This window comes from Kryptolebias marmoratus, linkage group LG22 (assembly GCF_001649575.2).
Source record: "Kryptolebias marmoratus isolate JLee-2015 linkage group LG22, ASM164957v2, whole genome shotgun sequence".
Lineage (NCBI taxonomy): Eukaryota > Metazoa > Chordata > Actinopteri > Cyprinodontiformes > Rivulidae > Kryptolebias > Kryptolebias marmoratus.
In genome coordinates this window covers 19,995,239-20,012,396 of record NC_051451.1, presented here as the reverse complement: position 1 = coordinate 20,012,396, position 17,158 = coordinate 19,995,239, and the positions used below count along the sequence as shown (strand labels likewise).

The 17,158-nt window shown below is 37.8% G+C and overlaps 1 protein-coding gene across 1 annotated transcript in view; it reads left to right on the top strand.

The window, feature by feature from the left end:
• The first annotated feature begins 370 nt into the window (after nt 1–370).
• The window catches only part of srbd1 (S1 RNA binding domain 1), a 43,655-nt gene continuing 26,867 nt past the window's right edge, over nt 371–17,158 (top strand). The window contains exons 1-14 of the mRNA XM_017428445.1: nt 371–440; nt 793–866; nt 1,062–1,413; nt 1,773–2,012; nt 2,306–2,472; nt 2,702–2,819; nt 3,294–3,432; nt 3,731–3,827; nt 3,954–4,140; nt 8,859–8,962; nt 9,602–9,709; nt 9,950–10,107; nt 10,410–10,500; nt 10,696–10,803. Coding sequence (XP_017283934.1) covers nt 796–866; nt 1,062–1,413; nt 1,773–2,012; nt 2,306–2,472; nt 2,702–2,819; nt 3,294–3,432; nt 3,731–3,827; nt 3,954–4,140; nt 8,859–8,962; nt 9,602–9,709; nt 9,950–10,107; nt 10,410–10,500; nt 10,696–10,803 — 1,940 coding nt within the window. The 5' untranslated portion in view covers nt 371–440; nt 793–795. The remainder of the gene's footprint in view (nt 441–792; nt 867–1,061; nt 1,414–1,772; nt 2,013–2,305; nt 2,473–2,701; nt 2,820–3,293; nt 3,433–3,730; nt 3,828–3,953; nt 4,141–8,858; nt 8,963–9,601; nt 9,710–9,949; nt 10,108–10,409; nt 10,501–10,695; nt 10,804–17,158) is intronic.

Below are 17,158 nucleotides of genomic sequence, written 5' to 3'. Positions count from 1 at the left end.
TAATAAAAATAAACTAAAAGATAATATTTTTTTTGTATAGCCTTAACAGGATTGCTTACAGAAGTATTGAAGCCTGGCAGTAATTGTTGGGTACTTAAAACATCAACTAATATTGTGTTAAAGCTATTGGAAAAATCAGTGTGACATTAAAAAGGGACAGATTGCCGTTTTAATTACATTAATATATATATATATTTTAAAAAGTGATTTATCATGTGATTTACCCTTCAGGATACATTTGAGTCAATACTCACTTCCTACCAGCAGGTGGCGGTGTAAACTTTGTGATGCTGCGGAAACGCAACACCTTCGAGGTACCGGCCCTTTAAGGATTTTGCGTGTTCTGATTGGCTGTCGTCATTAGCTCTTATTCAGCTTCTTTTAACCACGATTGTAAAGGAATAGCAACATATAAGCGACACAGTTTCAACTATATAAAGGTATAACTAAGTAGTTCGGCTTTATATCGTGCGGGAAAATGGTGCCACAAATGAAAACGCCAGGTTGTGGTGTAAATGTTTCTGTTAGCGTCACAACAAAGCGGCACTTTTGAAAAACTAGCTAACCTTCGTGACAGCCAGCTAACTTCCAAGTTGAAGTAATTGTTCAAATGAGCAAAACATGCATTGTCCTTTTTGATTCCAGATAGACGACAGTAGCTTTAGCTAAATGTTTCACTGACAAATTAATGCCCAGCACGAAGGGATAGTTATCTTATGAAAAAGTGCCCAAGCGTCTTTCTTTTCTTGTTGCAGCTTTGATGTAACTCCAACTTTTCACCTTTTCTAATAGAAAATGCGCAAACCCAGAGCAACAACTGCCAAAGTTTCAAGCTACAACGAAAATGAAAGTCTGGAGTCCGACTTGTGAGTTATGTTTACTATTTTGTATCAAACGTTTTCTGCACCAAAGAGCAGTCAGGAAACTGAAACTGGTGCATCTTTGTATAATTCTGGATTACCATCACAAACTCTGAACCTTTATGCTCAAAGAAAAAACATTTAGTATTTCTATTATCTATTGTGCTGATTCTCCACTTTGTTTTTTTGCTCCTCCACCAGGTCTTTTTGTCAAACAGCGAGTAGTGATGAGGACGCGGAGGAGTGGAGGCCTCCAGAGCCAAAAGCTCCCAGCAAGACTGCCAGAGCCCCCGCAGCCGGTCCGAAGAAACCAGCTGCCAAAAGAACTGCTAAACCAAAAGTCCCCAAAGAACCTAAAGTGCCTAAAGATCCTAAACCAAGGGTCCGAAATCCAGTCTCCAAAGGAAAGAATCCCACTGCATCTGCATTGGTTGGGACAAAGAGAAAGCAGTCTGATGAGACTTTTGAAGAAAATAAAAGCAAAACAGAGACTGGTGGTCCAGAAGGTGACAGGGGTGACGAGAGTGGTCCAAGTATTAAAATGAAGGAAGAGGTAAGTTTTATTACTATTGCGGTAAGATTTCTGATTTTCATTTAGATTTAGATTTACAAACACATTCAGCATTTTCTTCTTCTCTAATATGTTGAATTTATCACAATAAAAAACATAAACCCTATTATGAATAAGAATGCACACAACACAGTTCTGCATTAATAAAATTAAACTGGAAAGATAGACATAAATGCGGTGAAGAACCTGATCTCTTTCTTCAGGTTGACTGAAACATCTCTGCCAAAAAAACCTAACTTTACGCTGTATAGCACATGGCTTTTGGGTGTTCTAATAAGCCAGATATCCTTGTACTAATGTCTTTATTTTTATTTTTTTGTGTGTTTCAATCTCTTTCATAGAGGGTATCATTTATTGTGTCAGAAGCCCATGGGACAGACGAATGGGCAGGTGAAGGGTCATCACAAGGTGGGTTTCAGGTAAAGAAAGAAGAAGCAGCAGAGGAGGACTTTACTTTTGACGAGCCTTGTCCAAAGAAACAGAAGACCAGTGACACCTGCCAGGGACTACGGGCTACTTTACCAGAGTCCAAAGCACAGCCTCTGAGGAATGAACTCAATATGAACTGGGACTTGACTGAGGTATGGAAAGGTTTTCTCTCTGCTGTTCTCTCTTCATCCTGAGAAATTATATCTTAGACAGTTATTCATATTGTGAACTTAATGACAGAAGTGTGGAAGTCACTTTTCTAATTTATCATTTTGTTTCCTTTAACATTATGCAGTGCGTTGTACATCAAGACAAAACAAGTATTATAGAACAGAAATTCTGTATGCAAAGTGTATTCTGTTTTAAGGTTAATGTTTTATTATTGTCTGTTTGACTCTTTCAACTGTCATGTTTAAAGTTTATTTCTTTCCGTTGTCTTCCTCAGCTGCTTTCCATCCTGTCATGTACAGAGAAGTGGGTGTGCATGAACATCATTATGCTGCTACGTGAGGAAAATACGGTTCCCTTTATAGTGCGCTACCGCAAAGAGATGATCAACCACATGGATGCTGATGCTGTCCGTGATGTTCAGATGGTTTATGAGGAGTTATGGTTGGTAAAAGTAAATATTAAAGGAATAACAATTAGAAAACACAGCAAAAACTAAACATTTCTTTTCAGGCAGTATATTGATCATTGGCCACTAGATGGTGCTAGTGGTCAAGCTCTGAGGCCTTAAATTGTTGTATGGGACTACTATAATAGTTGTGAATATGTGTTGCTGTGTTTATAATAAACATTTGTTTTTTGTTGTTTTCTTTATATGGCTGTGTTCCTCCAGTTCTCTTGCCAAGAAGACTCAGTCTGTGATTCAGACCCTAAAGAAGGACGGTGTTTTGACACAGGAGTTGGAGCAAAGTCTTAGGAGCTGCAGATCAGCCGATGAACTGGATCATGTGGTCAGAATAATTCTTTATGTTGAAGTATTATCTATCAATTAGATGTGAATTTAAAGACATGTTTTAGGTTGCATTGTTATTCACATCCCAAAGACTTAAACACTTTTCTTTATAGTTATCTTTTTTTTCTATAAGAAAATCAAAACAAGGCTGCATGAACACCATAACCCCCCCAACAATCAGAATATCGTAATGATATAGTTTGCAGGTTATCATGTATATTTTTGGATGCTGATAAAGCTCTCTGGTATTCTGTTTTTAAGCAACTAAGACAAATAACTTGTCTTAGTTTGATTTCTTTTAATCAGTAGATTAATAGAATTGTAGCACCTGGAATTAAAATACTGTGTCATAACAAAATAGAAGTCAAAATGTCTGAAAAAGTTGAGATACGCCAGAAGTTTGAGCCTCGAAAATAACAGAATTTGGAAACCAAAACCCTACAGGAGCTGTGTTTTTGTCCTTTGCTTGCAGTATTCTCCGTATAAAAAAGGCAGCAAGCTCACTAAAGCTCGCAGGGCCAAAGCATTGGGCCTCGAAGAGGCTGCCACTGCGCTGATGAACACGCCACACAGCCTGGATCTAAGGGCATGGGTGAAACCTGGTACTGAAGGTAGGAAAAAAAAACTCTTTGACATGCACAGTACATGTAAATGAAACTAAACATAGCCTCAAATATAATTCTGGTTTGAGGTTGTCTGAGTCACACTCATAGAAAATGTTGCTTATTCAAGAGATCCCGGGTCAGTTTTTTTTATTATAAATGATTTTGATCCAGATTGTGGGAAATTACCAGATGGAAAATGTCTGAGAAGTAAAAAGTGCTATATAAATTGTATTAATAAATCTGATTCAAAGTTGCTATTATCACTTTTTCTAAATAGACCATGATCTGTGTTTGTGTGAGACAGGTCTGTCATCTATAGAAGAAGTGGCCACAGGTGTGGAGCATATCTTGGCAGATATGATAGCCAAAGACCCTGAGACACTTACTTACATTAAGACATTGTAAGAATCCTTGTGCATATTTGTTTTTTGGGCATTTTTCAGTTTTTCACTGCAATAGTTTTTATGGTGATTAAATATTACTATTATATGATCTCTTTCTTCATATGTTATCTGTGTCTTTGTCAGATGTGAGAAGAGCTTTGTGACCATCCAGTCGTCTGTGTCTAAGTCTGCTCTAAAGGAAAAGGAGCAGAAGCAGTCTTCCCAAGGCCATAGCAAAACAGGGGTCGAGCAAAACAAAAACAAGGACATTGACAAGTTCCACCTCTATTTTGACTTCACTTCCAACATCCAGCGCATCCAACCCCATCAGGTAACAATAGAGAGGTTTCACTTTCTCACACCTACCGCATAGGTTGAAGCTTTTCAGAATGTAGATACAGAATATTTCCGACTATGATGTTTTCCAGACTGCTAAACACGTTTTGAAGGGCAGCATGAACTGTATAAAGCTTTCCAAAAAATATTTTTCAAGAAAAGATTACAATTATTCGAAATACTGACAGATCTTGGGCCTCAAAAATATGTCCTTTATTTCAGTTTCTAAGGGATTTTAAATGTTTTTATACGTCTTTATCATCTTAACTTTCTGGCTAGCTTTACATCCTCAGACAAATCCTCTACGTTTAGAATTTAAAGGGTCAAATATTAACACAACTTCATGAAAATACAAGTTCAGAAAACTTGAAAACCACTGTACTTCGTCTGGACCACAATGATTTTTTTTACACCTGTATTGAGTTATTTTTTAACTTACCTGATAACACACATGCACATACACACACACAGACAAATGCACTCCATCTGTTTGTGTTTGTCATTTTTATCTGCTTCTTGCATGCTGGCTCTGAATGCTACCCACGTCAGTCGCAGTTAGCCTTGTCTGTGCCTTCATATTTACCCCTCCTGTGCCCTGCTCTGCCTCCGCTGCTCCCCCACCCCCCCCGCCTCTGTCTCTCCAGTGACTGGTGGGTTACTCAGAGCTGGTCCCAGCCCTCATGTGTCACCACAGCTTCCATCACCCGCTGTCTCTGCCACACCACACTCTCTAGCAACCGCGCTCTGCCCTGCAGTCATTTCAATCACATACACACACTTGCTCACACACAACCGCGGCCTGCAAGTCCCCTCATTCTCTCTTCTTAACATATGTGACATGTCCCCTGCCGACATGCCATTGGATTAGGAGGCTTTGATTGACAGGTGGCCTCCTGTAGTGACAGCTACTGCTGCTGGGCCCACGGGCGGACAAAAGGATGGGGAGGGGGTGGGGGCAGTACAGGAAAGAAAGCATGAACACGAGTGACGCTGAGGTGCGGCTGTCACTTATCTCCCTTGCTCTCCTCTGATCTGCCTCTTCCCTCTTTTTCTGACTAAACCTCATCCCTTCAATCCACTCCTCACCTCCTCTCCCCCCACTCCCCCCTCCTCCTTTGAGTATGCAAGGCATTTAATTCGATGACTCGCCTTTGTCACAGAGTGTTAATCCACAGGCTGCTGTGACCCTGCTAGCTGTCAGATTCCGGCTAAAATGAACCTTTTCTAGCCACGAAGTTGGCGGGGGGAGGAAGCAGGTGGGAGATGTGTTTTGACAGAAGGCATGTGTGTTGGTACACACACGGCCATATGCTTTAGCACATGTTATTAAGCCTCAGCTCTGGTTTGTTAAAGAAAGTGGATAAGGTAAGGGAGTTACTGGCTGTAACTGTTAATAAAAGTCGAGCAAATCTAAAGATGAATGTATTTTATGATAGGATCACATATAATAAATTACATTTTCTTTCAATTTCTTTTCAATTTTTTTTTCCCAACAGAGTAATTAGAGAATTATGCTGCTTGTTGAGCATAAAAATATGTGACATGAAAGCATCAATTTAATTCTGCTGATTTCTTTTACCAATTTTTACCAATCATTTCATAATCATTGATTCTGAAAAACCAACATTTAAATTGCATAAATTAACAGTGTTGGCACAAAACTCCTGAAAAGACAAAATCCGTAATGAAACACATGCCAGATTAATTTCCTGCTGCAGTATTTGATTATTTGACCAATCATTTAAGTCCTATAATTGGATTTTCTGTTATAAAGAGTTCAGAATATGAAGAAGCCTGACTCCCCCAGTTTTCTAAATTCACCTGAAGTTAGTTTATAGAAAGCTTTGGCATTCAGCACGTCTGAGAGCATATTGCTCAGCCCAGATTTAATTCCATTAGACTTGATTTGAGTCTTCTTTTGAAGGGTACACATTTACCTTTTAGCCATTAGTAGCCGGTACACTCTTAAGTATGCCAGGATAGATTTGCTGAATGTGGCAGAGGGCTACTTTCAGTTCAATTTGCATTGTGATTAAATAGGAGTTTAACGCTGCAGTCTGGGGTTTGCCTGCAGAGGAACTCGAGTAAATGGAACCGTTTCATCAATTAAACAGACCTGTTTGATGGACAGGTGGAGGATAATAATTTGGTAAAGCAGTTTGTGTGTGTGTTTTTGTTTTGTGGCATGCTTAAGCATGGTAATACATTAGTCATTTCTGGTGAGTTTACAAGGAAACGCCTGAGTTGTGTTGTCTCCTCGTTTGGACAAAAAGCTTTTCTCCAGTTAAAGAGAAAGTCCACACTGAAATAAAGTTTGCTGTGTTTTAATTTGTGCTGTCTGATCATTTTACTTTTGATAATGTCAATACTTTTAACAGAAATAATAAAATAATACAATAAAAAAATGCTGTAGGTCTAGCAAACTTTCTAAGTATTATGCAAAGTAAGTAAACATTGTCTAATGTGAAATTTAATAACAAACTAATGATTTTTAAAATGTATTCACTTATATCTGTTATTATAGATGTTAGATGTATGTTATTCAGAATAAATGCTTTTCTTTAGTGGTGATAATCAATATTCTGAAAGAGAATGATCAGGAAAATATTTCTGGAAGATTTAAAGCAAATCTGAATATAAGCTCTTGTTCAACTCATCTGTAATTTATCCAGTTAAAGCAAAGACACTTTTTGACATTTAAAACTTTAGCTTTGAGTTCAGCTTAGCTTGTTAACTGATTAGTCTTGCTTCATTGTACCAATTGAAATTGAAATTCCAGGACTGTGAGGCAGCTTGCAGGTGGCTGAGGTACCACTCTTATACAACCACATTTAGCGCTGTAGCACTGTGTCAACAAGGTCAGGAAGTGTGCGTATTTTCTGTGACTGGGTTTGCCAGTGTGCGTGTGTTTGTTTATCCTCGATATGGCGGATGGATAGATGTGTTGATGACAGTATATTTCTACAGAACGAATAAGAAAGAGGAGGAGACAGACAGTGCATAGTTGTTGGCCGGCTGCCCTCGCTTTGGGGCCGCTAAAGGAATTAAGGGGCATCGAGGAGAGATTGTCTTTCTGGCCTTGTCAGGGTTTGGCTAATACTTGACTCCTTGTCACTTCTGGTGTTTTTAAACGTACAAACATCACTCTGTTTCACATCCCTCTTTCAGATCACGCTACCGCTCACCGGCGACTTGACCCACACAGAAATCTAGAGCTATACAGACGGACTGTATCCTGTTTATCATCAGCAGGGACGACTGAAATTGTGTATAGCTAGAAATTGAGCAACTGGTTTAGGCTTTAGCAACCAGGCAAATAAATTACTTTACAGTTTGTGTTTTTGTGTGAAATTACAAGTTATAAAGAGCTACCAAATAGCTTTGCAACAACTTTGGAACAATCCTTAAATTTAAACACAGTTTGTTAATAATTTATCTTTGCATTGTAGTGTCATTTGTATTAGGTTGATAATTGATAGAAACATTTTTCTTATCCCCAACTTTAACCTGCAGTCTTTGACAGCTAGTTAAATATGATCATCTTTATTTTAAGAACAGAGATTTAGCAAGACATTTTTTTTTCATTCAACACAAACCTTTCAATCAGCGGCTTTCAGGGATGTTCCAGTTATTTGTAAATAAATGTTTCGCTTTCTTTCTTTGACAAGATGTTGAACTTCGGCGCTTTGATGAAGATTGTTTCCGAAATCCCAGGACAGCCAGTGAGCAAGCCTGAGGTGGAAACATGTCACCGAAAGAGAAATCTTAACTTTCGTCATTATTTGAGTAAACTTGCTGCATTAATCCCGGCCCCTGTTATGCCATTAGCTGAGATTCGAAGATGTTTTAGTTTTGTGGGTGCGTTGCATGCGGGTGCGCTTCATCCGAGGGTGCTGCTGAGCGGTAATGGTTGTGGCACGTGTGGGGAGTGGGTGGGGGGTAGGCCTTGCGGTCTCAGAGCCTGATGGTGGCACAGTGGTGGCATTTGTCAGCTTGTTTCTTCCGCTTGGGCTCCAGATTGACGTCTTGCTTTTTGGCTCTGTTCTGTGGCAGGCTAAAGGTTCCCGACTGAAAAGGTCAGACACTTACTACTGTTTGCTTAACAGCATGTAACAGCTCCTCTGAGGGGGGAACCAGCGCACAACACGACAGGCCGGTCCACAGGACATTCTCCAAGGCTTATCGCTTCTTAGGCACATGTAGAGTTACGAATTTTCTTTAGAAGAGATACTTTGGATTTTTCTTGGAATATGTACTTGAAAATCCTCAGTTTTCTGTTTTTATAATGTGCAGACAAAAAGAAACAGAAAATCCTGGAAAAAAAAAATCAAATTGGTGTTTTTTTTTCAGCTCAGATGTTTAGAAGAAACATTGATATATTGTAAAATAATATTTTTCTGTCTTATAACTACTGAAGCAACTGGAATAAATGTATCAGTAAATATAAAAGTAATTCAATTTCTTCATTTATAAATACCATCCACCTTCACAGATAGTCCTCCTTGTCTGTTCGGGGTATTATCAGAATATATTTTTTCGAGATTTTAAATGTTTTTGTGAGTTGAGCTTGGCCAGGTTGCTTGCAATAAAGATATCTCGTGTCTTTTTGTCATTTTAACGATTCCTGTAAAGCAGATTCCCCCCCCCGAGGGACAATGAAGGTCTGAACTTAACAGTGATTAAAATTAGTCTTGTGTACCTGTCTGTGCGCAGACGCTGGCTATTAACCGAGGGGAGAATCTGAAGGTTTTGACAGTGAAGGTGAACATTCCCGACAGAGTGAAGAGTGACTTCACTCGGTGGTGCATCAACAACAGGTCAGAAACACAATAATACGCACACTCACAGGCACGTCTGCCACATTTAAATTACACCATAATAAAGATGTCGTTGTCAGGTAGGTGTCCTTTCCTTTAAGATAGCAGGACATAGGACAAACAACAGAAGTATGATACATGTAATAATATGTGCAGTCATGAATAATTATTTTTCATCTGTGGCCTTTAGTTGGTGTTAAATAAGAAGACTGATATGAAAACTAAATTTTTAACAATGTATTGGTTGATTTTTTCATAGTTTTTCATTGTTTCTATGTGTGGTTTCATACCTTACAATGTAGTCAAAAAGAAAGAAAATACATTTAATGAATTTATTTATATCTATTATTTTGTTTAGGAAAGTTAAACAATTACTTATTACTTTTTTTAGCTGACTTGAAAATACATTTTTAAAGAAATGTATGACTCCAATTAAAATGAAGTTTATTTTTAAACAATATTTTGTTCAGATTGGCTGTTGGGCACTCAGTTTAATATTTTCATGTGAGTGAGAAGTTTAGGAAATGATAAAGGAACTCTTTTTTTTTTTATTTTATTTTTAGATAAGTTGCATTTATCATTTGCAATGACTCGTAGAAAGGAAGAAAATAACTGTTTCCTTTCTTTGTTTTGATGCAGGTGGAAGCCAAAAACCTTTGCAAGAGAAGAACTTCATGCAATCATTAGAAATGCAGTAGAAGACTCTTATAAAAGGCTTATTCTGCCTTTCCTCACCAGGAGCTACAGGTATTCTTGGCATTTTATGTTTGGCTTTAGGTTGGTTCTCTTCTATTTCTGATGATTTTTTTCTGTTTGAAAGTGTAATTCTAAATCTTTTCTTATGCTTCCTATCATAGAGCTAACGTCTACATACATTTCTGTAAACCTTACATTCTGAATTCTTTTTCTTGTTTGTATCTTTAAGTTGGTTCCTTTCATGTCTCGTCTCCTTATTCGATCATCTGTCTCTGGTTTTCCTCTCATTAGGACGAAGCTAACAAGTGCAGCAGAAAAGGAGTCAATTGCCATGTTTGTGCGGAACCTCCGCCAGCGCTTGTTGGTGTGTCCCGTCAGGGGCTGTGTCATCATGGGAGTGGATCCTGGCTTCAGACATGGCTGTAAACTGGCTGTCCTCTCCCCCACAAGTAACTAACCTAAAGTCTGCTGTGTTCATTGTAGACAGAAAGTATCAATCACTTGTTACTTCTGTGCCAAGAGAAGTTTGAGCTTCAGCTCTTTTACTCATATTTTCCTTCAGTATTGTGACTACTTACTTGAAAGCATTCCATCTACCTAAGCATTGTTCAGCTACACTAGAAGTGGGAGCAGCTGGCCTACTTAGAGAATGCAGATACTATTTATAGTGAAAATATAAAAGCAGCTTCTTCTGTTGTCATCATAACACTTCATGATCAACAGTGTGTTTATTCTGTTGTTCTGCTTCCAGGTCAGATTCTTCATACTGATGTTGCATACTTGCACAATTCAGGACAGCAACGAGAAGCAGAGAAATTGCGCCACCTTATGATCAAATTCAGGTACTGCTGCTGAATGATTACTGTTATAAGTACAGAGACAGAAAACGATTTGCATTTTGCCTTAACTCAGTGAAATAAATGTTATTAACAAGAAAAAAGTAAAAAAAAAAAAAACTAATAACAATTTAATTTTATCTTTTGATGTTACTGTCTTTATCCTTACCTTTTTTGTTTTCTTTATTTTGTCCCAACCAGCTGTACGAAGGTTGTTATTGGCAACGGGACTGCTTGCCGTGAAACTGAGTCCTTCTTTGCTGACCTCATCTCCAGACGTTATTTTCACCCTTTAGATGTGTCCTACTGGTAAGATAATTATGGATCGCATACTAGAAGAGGCACTTTCCCATACTGTACATTTAAATAAAAATGTGCTCAGTTTATATAAAACTGACAGATCCTCATGGTCCACCTAAATCATGATGCAGGGTGTAAAATCTGACCTTACAGTGTGTTCATATTTTTTGCCAGGTTAAAACATAAAATGTGTCTTTTAAACTAAAAGGAAAGTAGTAAGTAACACTTGGAGCTGCCTGGTTTTAAATAAACCACTCATTTGTGAGAGTTCGGCCGATCAGGATTTAATTTTCTATAAAATTACCAAACTGTCTGATAGATATTCAACCTTTTCATTGCAGTTCTTTCAAAATAAGCTCATTATTTGTTAAGATTATTTTTTTTACATTATTGATTAACTTTTTATCTCAATAAAACTCCCTTCCACGCGTACCACTGTTTGTGAACCGTATGATCAGTTTTTTAAAATTCAAATGTTTAAAACTTCTCTAATTGGATATTCACCAAAATATTCTGAGGTTTCTGTTTTAAAATTTTATTTCCAGAACTCAAAAATGATGGACAAACTCAATTATTGAGATGAAGAGGGACCTGATTAGTGAAGGGTATGAATAATGAATGAGAAATAGACTTAACTATGGAAGACATAAAACCTTTAGAGGACAGAGTGGTAAGACGGAGGATTAAAGAATGTGAAAGAGTAGACAACCAAACAGAAACGTGTGGGGGAGCCAAAAAGCTGGATGAAATGAAGAGAGACAAATTGGAATGTGTCCTCATGTGAATATCTAGTAAAATCCATCTGGAGTTTATTTCTCTTTAGTCCAATTAAAGAGATGTTTTTTTGTGGTTCAAGTCTCGTTCGTAACTAAATCCAGTCCAAGCTTCAGAATATAACAGCACGGACCCGTGATCCAAGGATAACAAGCACTGACCTCTGTTTGCACCGTCTCTTTTACTTTCTGCTCAGCTCCATGTGTGTTTGTTGACTTGAGGTTGGAAATGGGACCGCAGCCTAAGTTCATTCTGGTCTGTTCTTGAATGTGTGTGTAGGAGCTTTTTAAAGGATTTTTAATTTCATACGTGTGTGCACACTTCAGAGGTCACACTGTAGGTGTAATGGATCAGACTGTTTCTCTAACATCACATTTTTCCTTGTGGAACATTAACGTTCACTTGATTATTATCTTTTTCCTGAATCCACTTCTATAGATATTTTCTTTCTTTTTTTTGAGCTATCTTGAGTGCCTTCGGGGCAGCAAAAATTCTCATCTTGATATGTCAGTTTTTTTTTTTTTTTAAATACTTTTGCTGCTTCTACTGGCATAAACAAGAGAAGGATGTTTGATGTGGTGCTGAATATTCAGAATCCAACTACATTTGTCAGCAAATAACACATGTGTGAACTATCTGCCTTTGGTGTAACCTGGTTTGTGTAAAAAAAGGCTTTGTTTGCAAGTGCATGAACTTTAAAAAAGCAGAAAAATATTCCTACATTAGCTGTCAAAATTCACTTTTGTTATCCAGATGATATTGCACTGAAGTCGTCTTACATCTCACTTTAAATTCTTTGGATTATGTAACTAAAAGGACACACAGAGAGCAGACTGAATGTGTTTAAAAACTGAATTTGAGTTCCTTACCGCTGTTTCCTGTCCAACTTCTGCCGTTTTTATTCTCATTTTTGTTTCTTTTTTTGCACTCCCTCTTACTGATTTTTCCTTCAGTCTCAACCCTTTAAAATGTCAGTATTTTTTTTCTAATCAATGTTTAATCAAAGCAGAATTAGGCATTGTCTTGTTGTAGACAAACATAAGATAAAACTTAACATTAATTTGATGATTGAACAAGTATTAATTTGTCTTCTGTCAGTGTTGATATTTAACAGTCTTCAGTTTAACTCGGCCACTAAATTCCTGTTAAGCAGTGTCTAACATGGATTTATTCAAAATGAAATTGAACTGTTCATAAGTATTTTTAGACATAAACTCCATTTTTCTTTGTCTCTCCACATATTCACATTTAAAGTTAACAAAGAGAGTAAATAAAACATCTCCAGTTGTGGAGATGATTCTTTCTTTGGTTTGCTGCATGTCTATTGATAAGTTAGTAAAGTTGGCCTCCAGTGTTTTTATATAACTATAATAATAATAAATTGAAAGCACAGATAGTTGTTTGACCTCAGAGTTGGCAGGTGTTGATGACTTTGAGGGGTCCATCTTGTTAAGGAAACCTTATATGACAGGTCAGTGATGTAGACGAGTAACACATCACCAGAAACTGATGTCTTAGTGCTTTCAGTCTCCCTAAGATAAATAATTGCCCAGGATTCTGGTGCACATTGTGATTGTCTTTCTATGTCAGTGAACATTTCCAAACTGACATTATACCCAAGCAGGTGCCCAGAGCTACCTTAAACTGAACTAACAAATTATTCTCAACTTTAACTCTGTCTTGTATGTTTGTGTGTTTTGACATTGAAAGACACTTCCTCTGCAGGTTCTTTCAGTCTCGTCTTTTTTCTGCTCTGTATTTGTCATTTGCTGTTGCTAAAGTAACTTCTTCGAAAGTTGAATTCTGTTTTAGATATCTTTAAAAACACATATGATGCATGTGTGTGATGTACATTGTTGCTTTATATGCTGCGTTTAGGGAGAGAGAACAGAAAAGATTATATTTAATCAGTATTGTTACGTGACTCCAAAAGTGATGTTGTCCGTCATTAAAGTTTTTCTAAATATATTTGAGAATACTAAGCTCTTTTTACAACTGTAATTTGTTTGATTCTGTTACTTGTATTTGTGTGCGTACTTATGCAAACATGATATTTGTTTAGATAATTAGGCCTCTCTTTGCTGCTCGTTCCTCCTTTTCTGTCAGCCTCGACTGCAGCAGTTCATTAAAGTCCTCGGCTTCATTTACGCCGTCTGCTTCCTGTCTCCCTGTAAGCCTTCATTGTTTCTCCACCCCCCACCCCTTACCATTTTTTCCACTCCACACGTCTGTCTCTCGCTTTCTGCTCATTTGCCTCAGTGCTTAGCTGAAATGACAGCCAGAAATGTCAGCCTGCAGGACAGACTTTTTTTTTTGTATTTTGTGTGTTAGAGGTGGGATATTCTGCACCGAAGTCCCACAGGTTCTGTTCATATGTTTGTGTCTCAAGAAGAAGTGATTTCTAATGTGCCCTTTCTGATTTAATAATGCATTGTTTGTCTAAAGTTTTATACCCTATTATTCAAGTCACTGTTGGGCTTGTATGAATTATAGACTGACACAGTTAAGAAGGGTGAGAGTTTACTCAAGTAATAGCTTCATGAACAAGAGTGTTGAACCCCTGAAAGCATCACCTTGCCTTTCCACGGCAGTTTAGAAAATTAGGCAAATGCAGCTTTTCACCATTATTGTAAGCACAGTCTGGATGCTGTTTATAAGTAAAAATTTAACAATAAATAAGCCAATTCTCCTGTTTGTGTTGCTGGCAAAAAAACACACCAAGATACAATTTATCAAACTAATTATAGCACTTTATTGTTATTGTGAAGTTGAAATGCAATTTTGCAAACACTAAAAATGACAATTCTCTGAGACATGTCCTTACTGGCTCCCGCCATGCAGCAAACGGTTTTTACGTGTCAGTATTTAGTAGATATACTTTAACTCATCTGATGTGAAATCTTCACCTCAATTAGATTTGGGGTATTAACAATGCTGTAAAGTTAATAAGGCAAATGTGTAAAAGTTTATTTTTGTTAGTTTGCTGCATTAAACTGAATTGAAAATGTTTTATCAAAGACACAGTGAGTTACTACTGTCATTTCATATTTTTGCCTTTTAATGAGGCTTCTGATAACTGCGTTTGGTTGTTTAGCTTAAACTCTGTTAGATTTCTCAAAGTTGCGTGTGAACTGTCATACTTTTGTGTATTTGGGGCAATGTGAATGCTAACGTTGGTTGGCTGTAATATGCTGACAAAAATAACGTCAGCGGGCACAAGCATCTGCGGTTAGGTTTAGGATGTCTTTCGGCAATGATGATTATATACACACACACACACACACACAGTGCACTGTGACCACAGCTAAAGGCAAATAGAGAACACATCCAATTTTGTAACCACTTGCTCTTTCCTTCCTGAAGGCAAGGAGATAACCACCCTCTTATGCTTTTTTCATAAAAACACAATTGGATCCTCGAGAGCCTTGAAGCAACCAATCATACTGTCAGTATAGTTTTTCTTGCACAAAGTACTTGATGCTATAATTTGTTATTTTAAACTAAAAATGGAGGTAAATAATTTTTGCTTCTGTTTAAGTAACTTTTCACTTTCAGATGATGTAGGTTTCCTCCCTGCATGTCCTTTATTTACCTAATGTGTTGTTTTTGTTGCTGAAAACTTTGTCATCTTTTTATTCTGCTTGTCATTGTTCTCATTTTCTTGATTAATTATACTTAGGAGTGTCAGAGAGCAATCTAAGCAATTGCAGCAGGAGACATACTTAAATAACTAACAGTGTCTGCCTTTGCTGACACACAGTCATGCTCATAGTAAGTCCTTGACTGTCTTGCCCTTTGGCTCACTTCTGTTGGGATGAGATCATTATTACTGGCTAGCCGATGGACCTGGAGGACAGTGGTGGGGACTGTATTTATGACTTTATGTGGAAATGGGCATGTGTATCCCCTGTCACGTCCTGTGTCCAGGCATGCTCCTAGGGGCCAAGCTAAGAGAGTGATGAACATACAGTGGCAGGACCAGAGATGATTGAGTGAGATCCAGGCTCCTAGGCCCCCCAGAATGGGGTTTAAAGGTTGGATACATGGAGGGACAGATGGATTTAGAGGCATGGAAAGGCCTCAGCCTGGCTGTGAGGGGGCATCTTTGTTTCAAAAGGGAAATGAACCCATGGGTGAATGACAACGAAAAGGTTATGTCTGTGACTTTATACAGAAAGAATGAAGTTGGTGTTGAACATCGCTGAAATGTAGCATAGCTGTCAAAAATTAATTTATTGTGGTGCAAAAATGAAACCTAATGGTAGAATTAAAGTTGTCTAAAATTCATTTTACAGATGTTATACCTGAACAAGATGGGTTTGCAGTAAAAGTACAAACTTAGCTCACGTGATTACAGTTAGGTTTGAGTCTAAATTTTAAACTGGATTTGACAAAAAAAAGTTTTCCAACTTCACTTTTAGACCTCACTTAGTGCTTCAAAATTTGGTTTGACATTTAATAATTGATACTTATTACAACTTTGTGTTTTAAGACAATGTTTTTAAAATCTTTATTGCTGTATATTGCTTGTCATGGTTAAGAATGGGGGCAGGGGGTGCTTTATCCTTGGCATTTGCAGTGGTGGACAGTGAATATCTGCCAGTCGTCTCTCTTTCACCCACAGACCCATCTCTCCCCAACCATGCCTCACTGGTAGCCAGGCTCTCTCTTCTTCTTCCCCTTTTTTCACCTACTATTTTTCCTCAGGCCTTCAGTGTGCAACTGCGATGGTCTTTCACGTGACAAACGTGTGATGAGTCTGAATGCAATGCAATGTGTGTTTTTGTCATTGTAGGGGGTGTACTTGCATGTTGCTGTGTGTGGCACAAGTACCAGCCTTTGCTGCGAACAGATTGACGTGAATGTCTGTGAGGCTTTGCTCTTTTCAGACATGCCTCACACTGGCAGTTTAGAGTTTGTGTATGTGTTTGTGTGTGTGTGTGTGTGTGAGCCTTCCTGCCTTCTAGCGTCTCAATGGAGACTGACGGCCCCTGACACCTGCCATTTGGACGCTTTTCTCTGTGAAAAATGTCATCGTCTTTAGACCCGACGTGCATGTGTGTGTATGTGTGTGAATTAGGGAGAGATATGGCACATCCCAGAATTTTTCTCCCTGAGGTCAAGCTTTGCAGCTGACTGAACAATGGATTCAAGCAGTCTGAGCGGCGTCAACAGAGGAAGTTGGCGAGTGTGGTGTATGTGTGTCTTTATATATATATATATATATATATATATATATATATATATACGTAACACACTTAACAGGAACAGAATTATGGTAAACAGGAAGGCATTATAAAACTGTAGTGATTTTCATAGTTTTTAATTTGAATACAAGTGTTAAAAAATCAAATCAAATGTATATCAGCACAGATTTTATTCTTAAAATAGTTGTTTGCTGTCTATGACTGCCTGAAGTTCACTAAACAACAACAACAGATGGCTTGTGTCTTTGTCGGTGACGAGTTTTGACATTTTTGCTGTAGCTTTAGGTCTTATTTGAGGGATATTTCTATTTTAAGTCCAGATCTTTCATATGTCATACAAAACAAATAAAAATAAAATGGTATCTTTCGGATAGTTTTTCTGC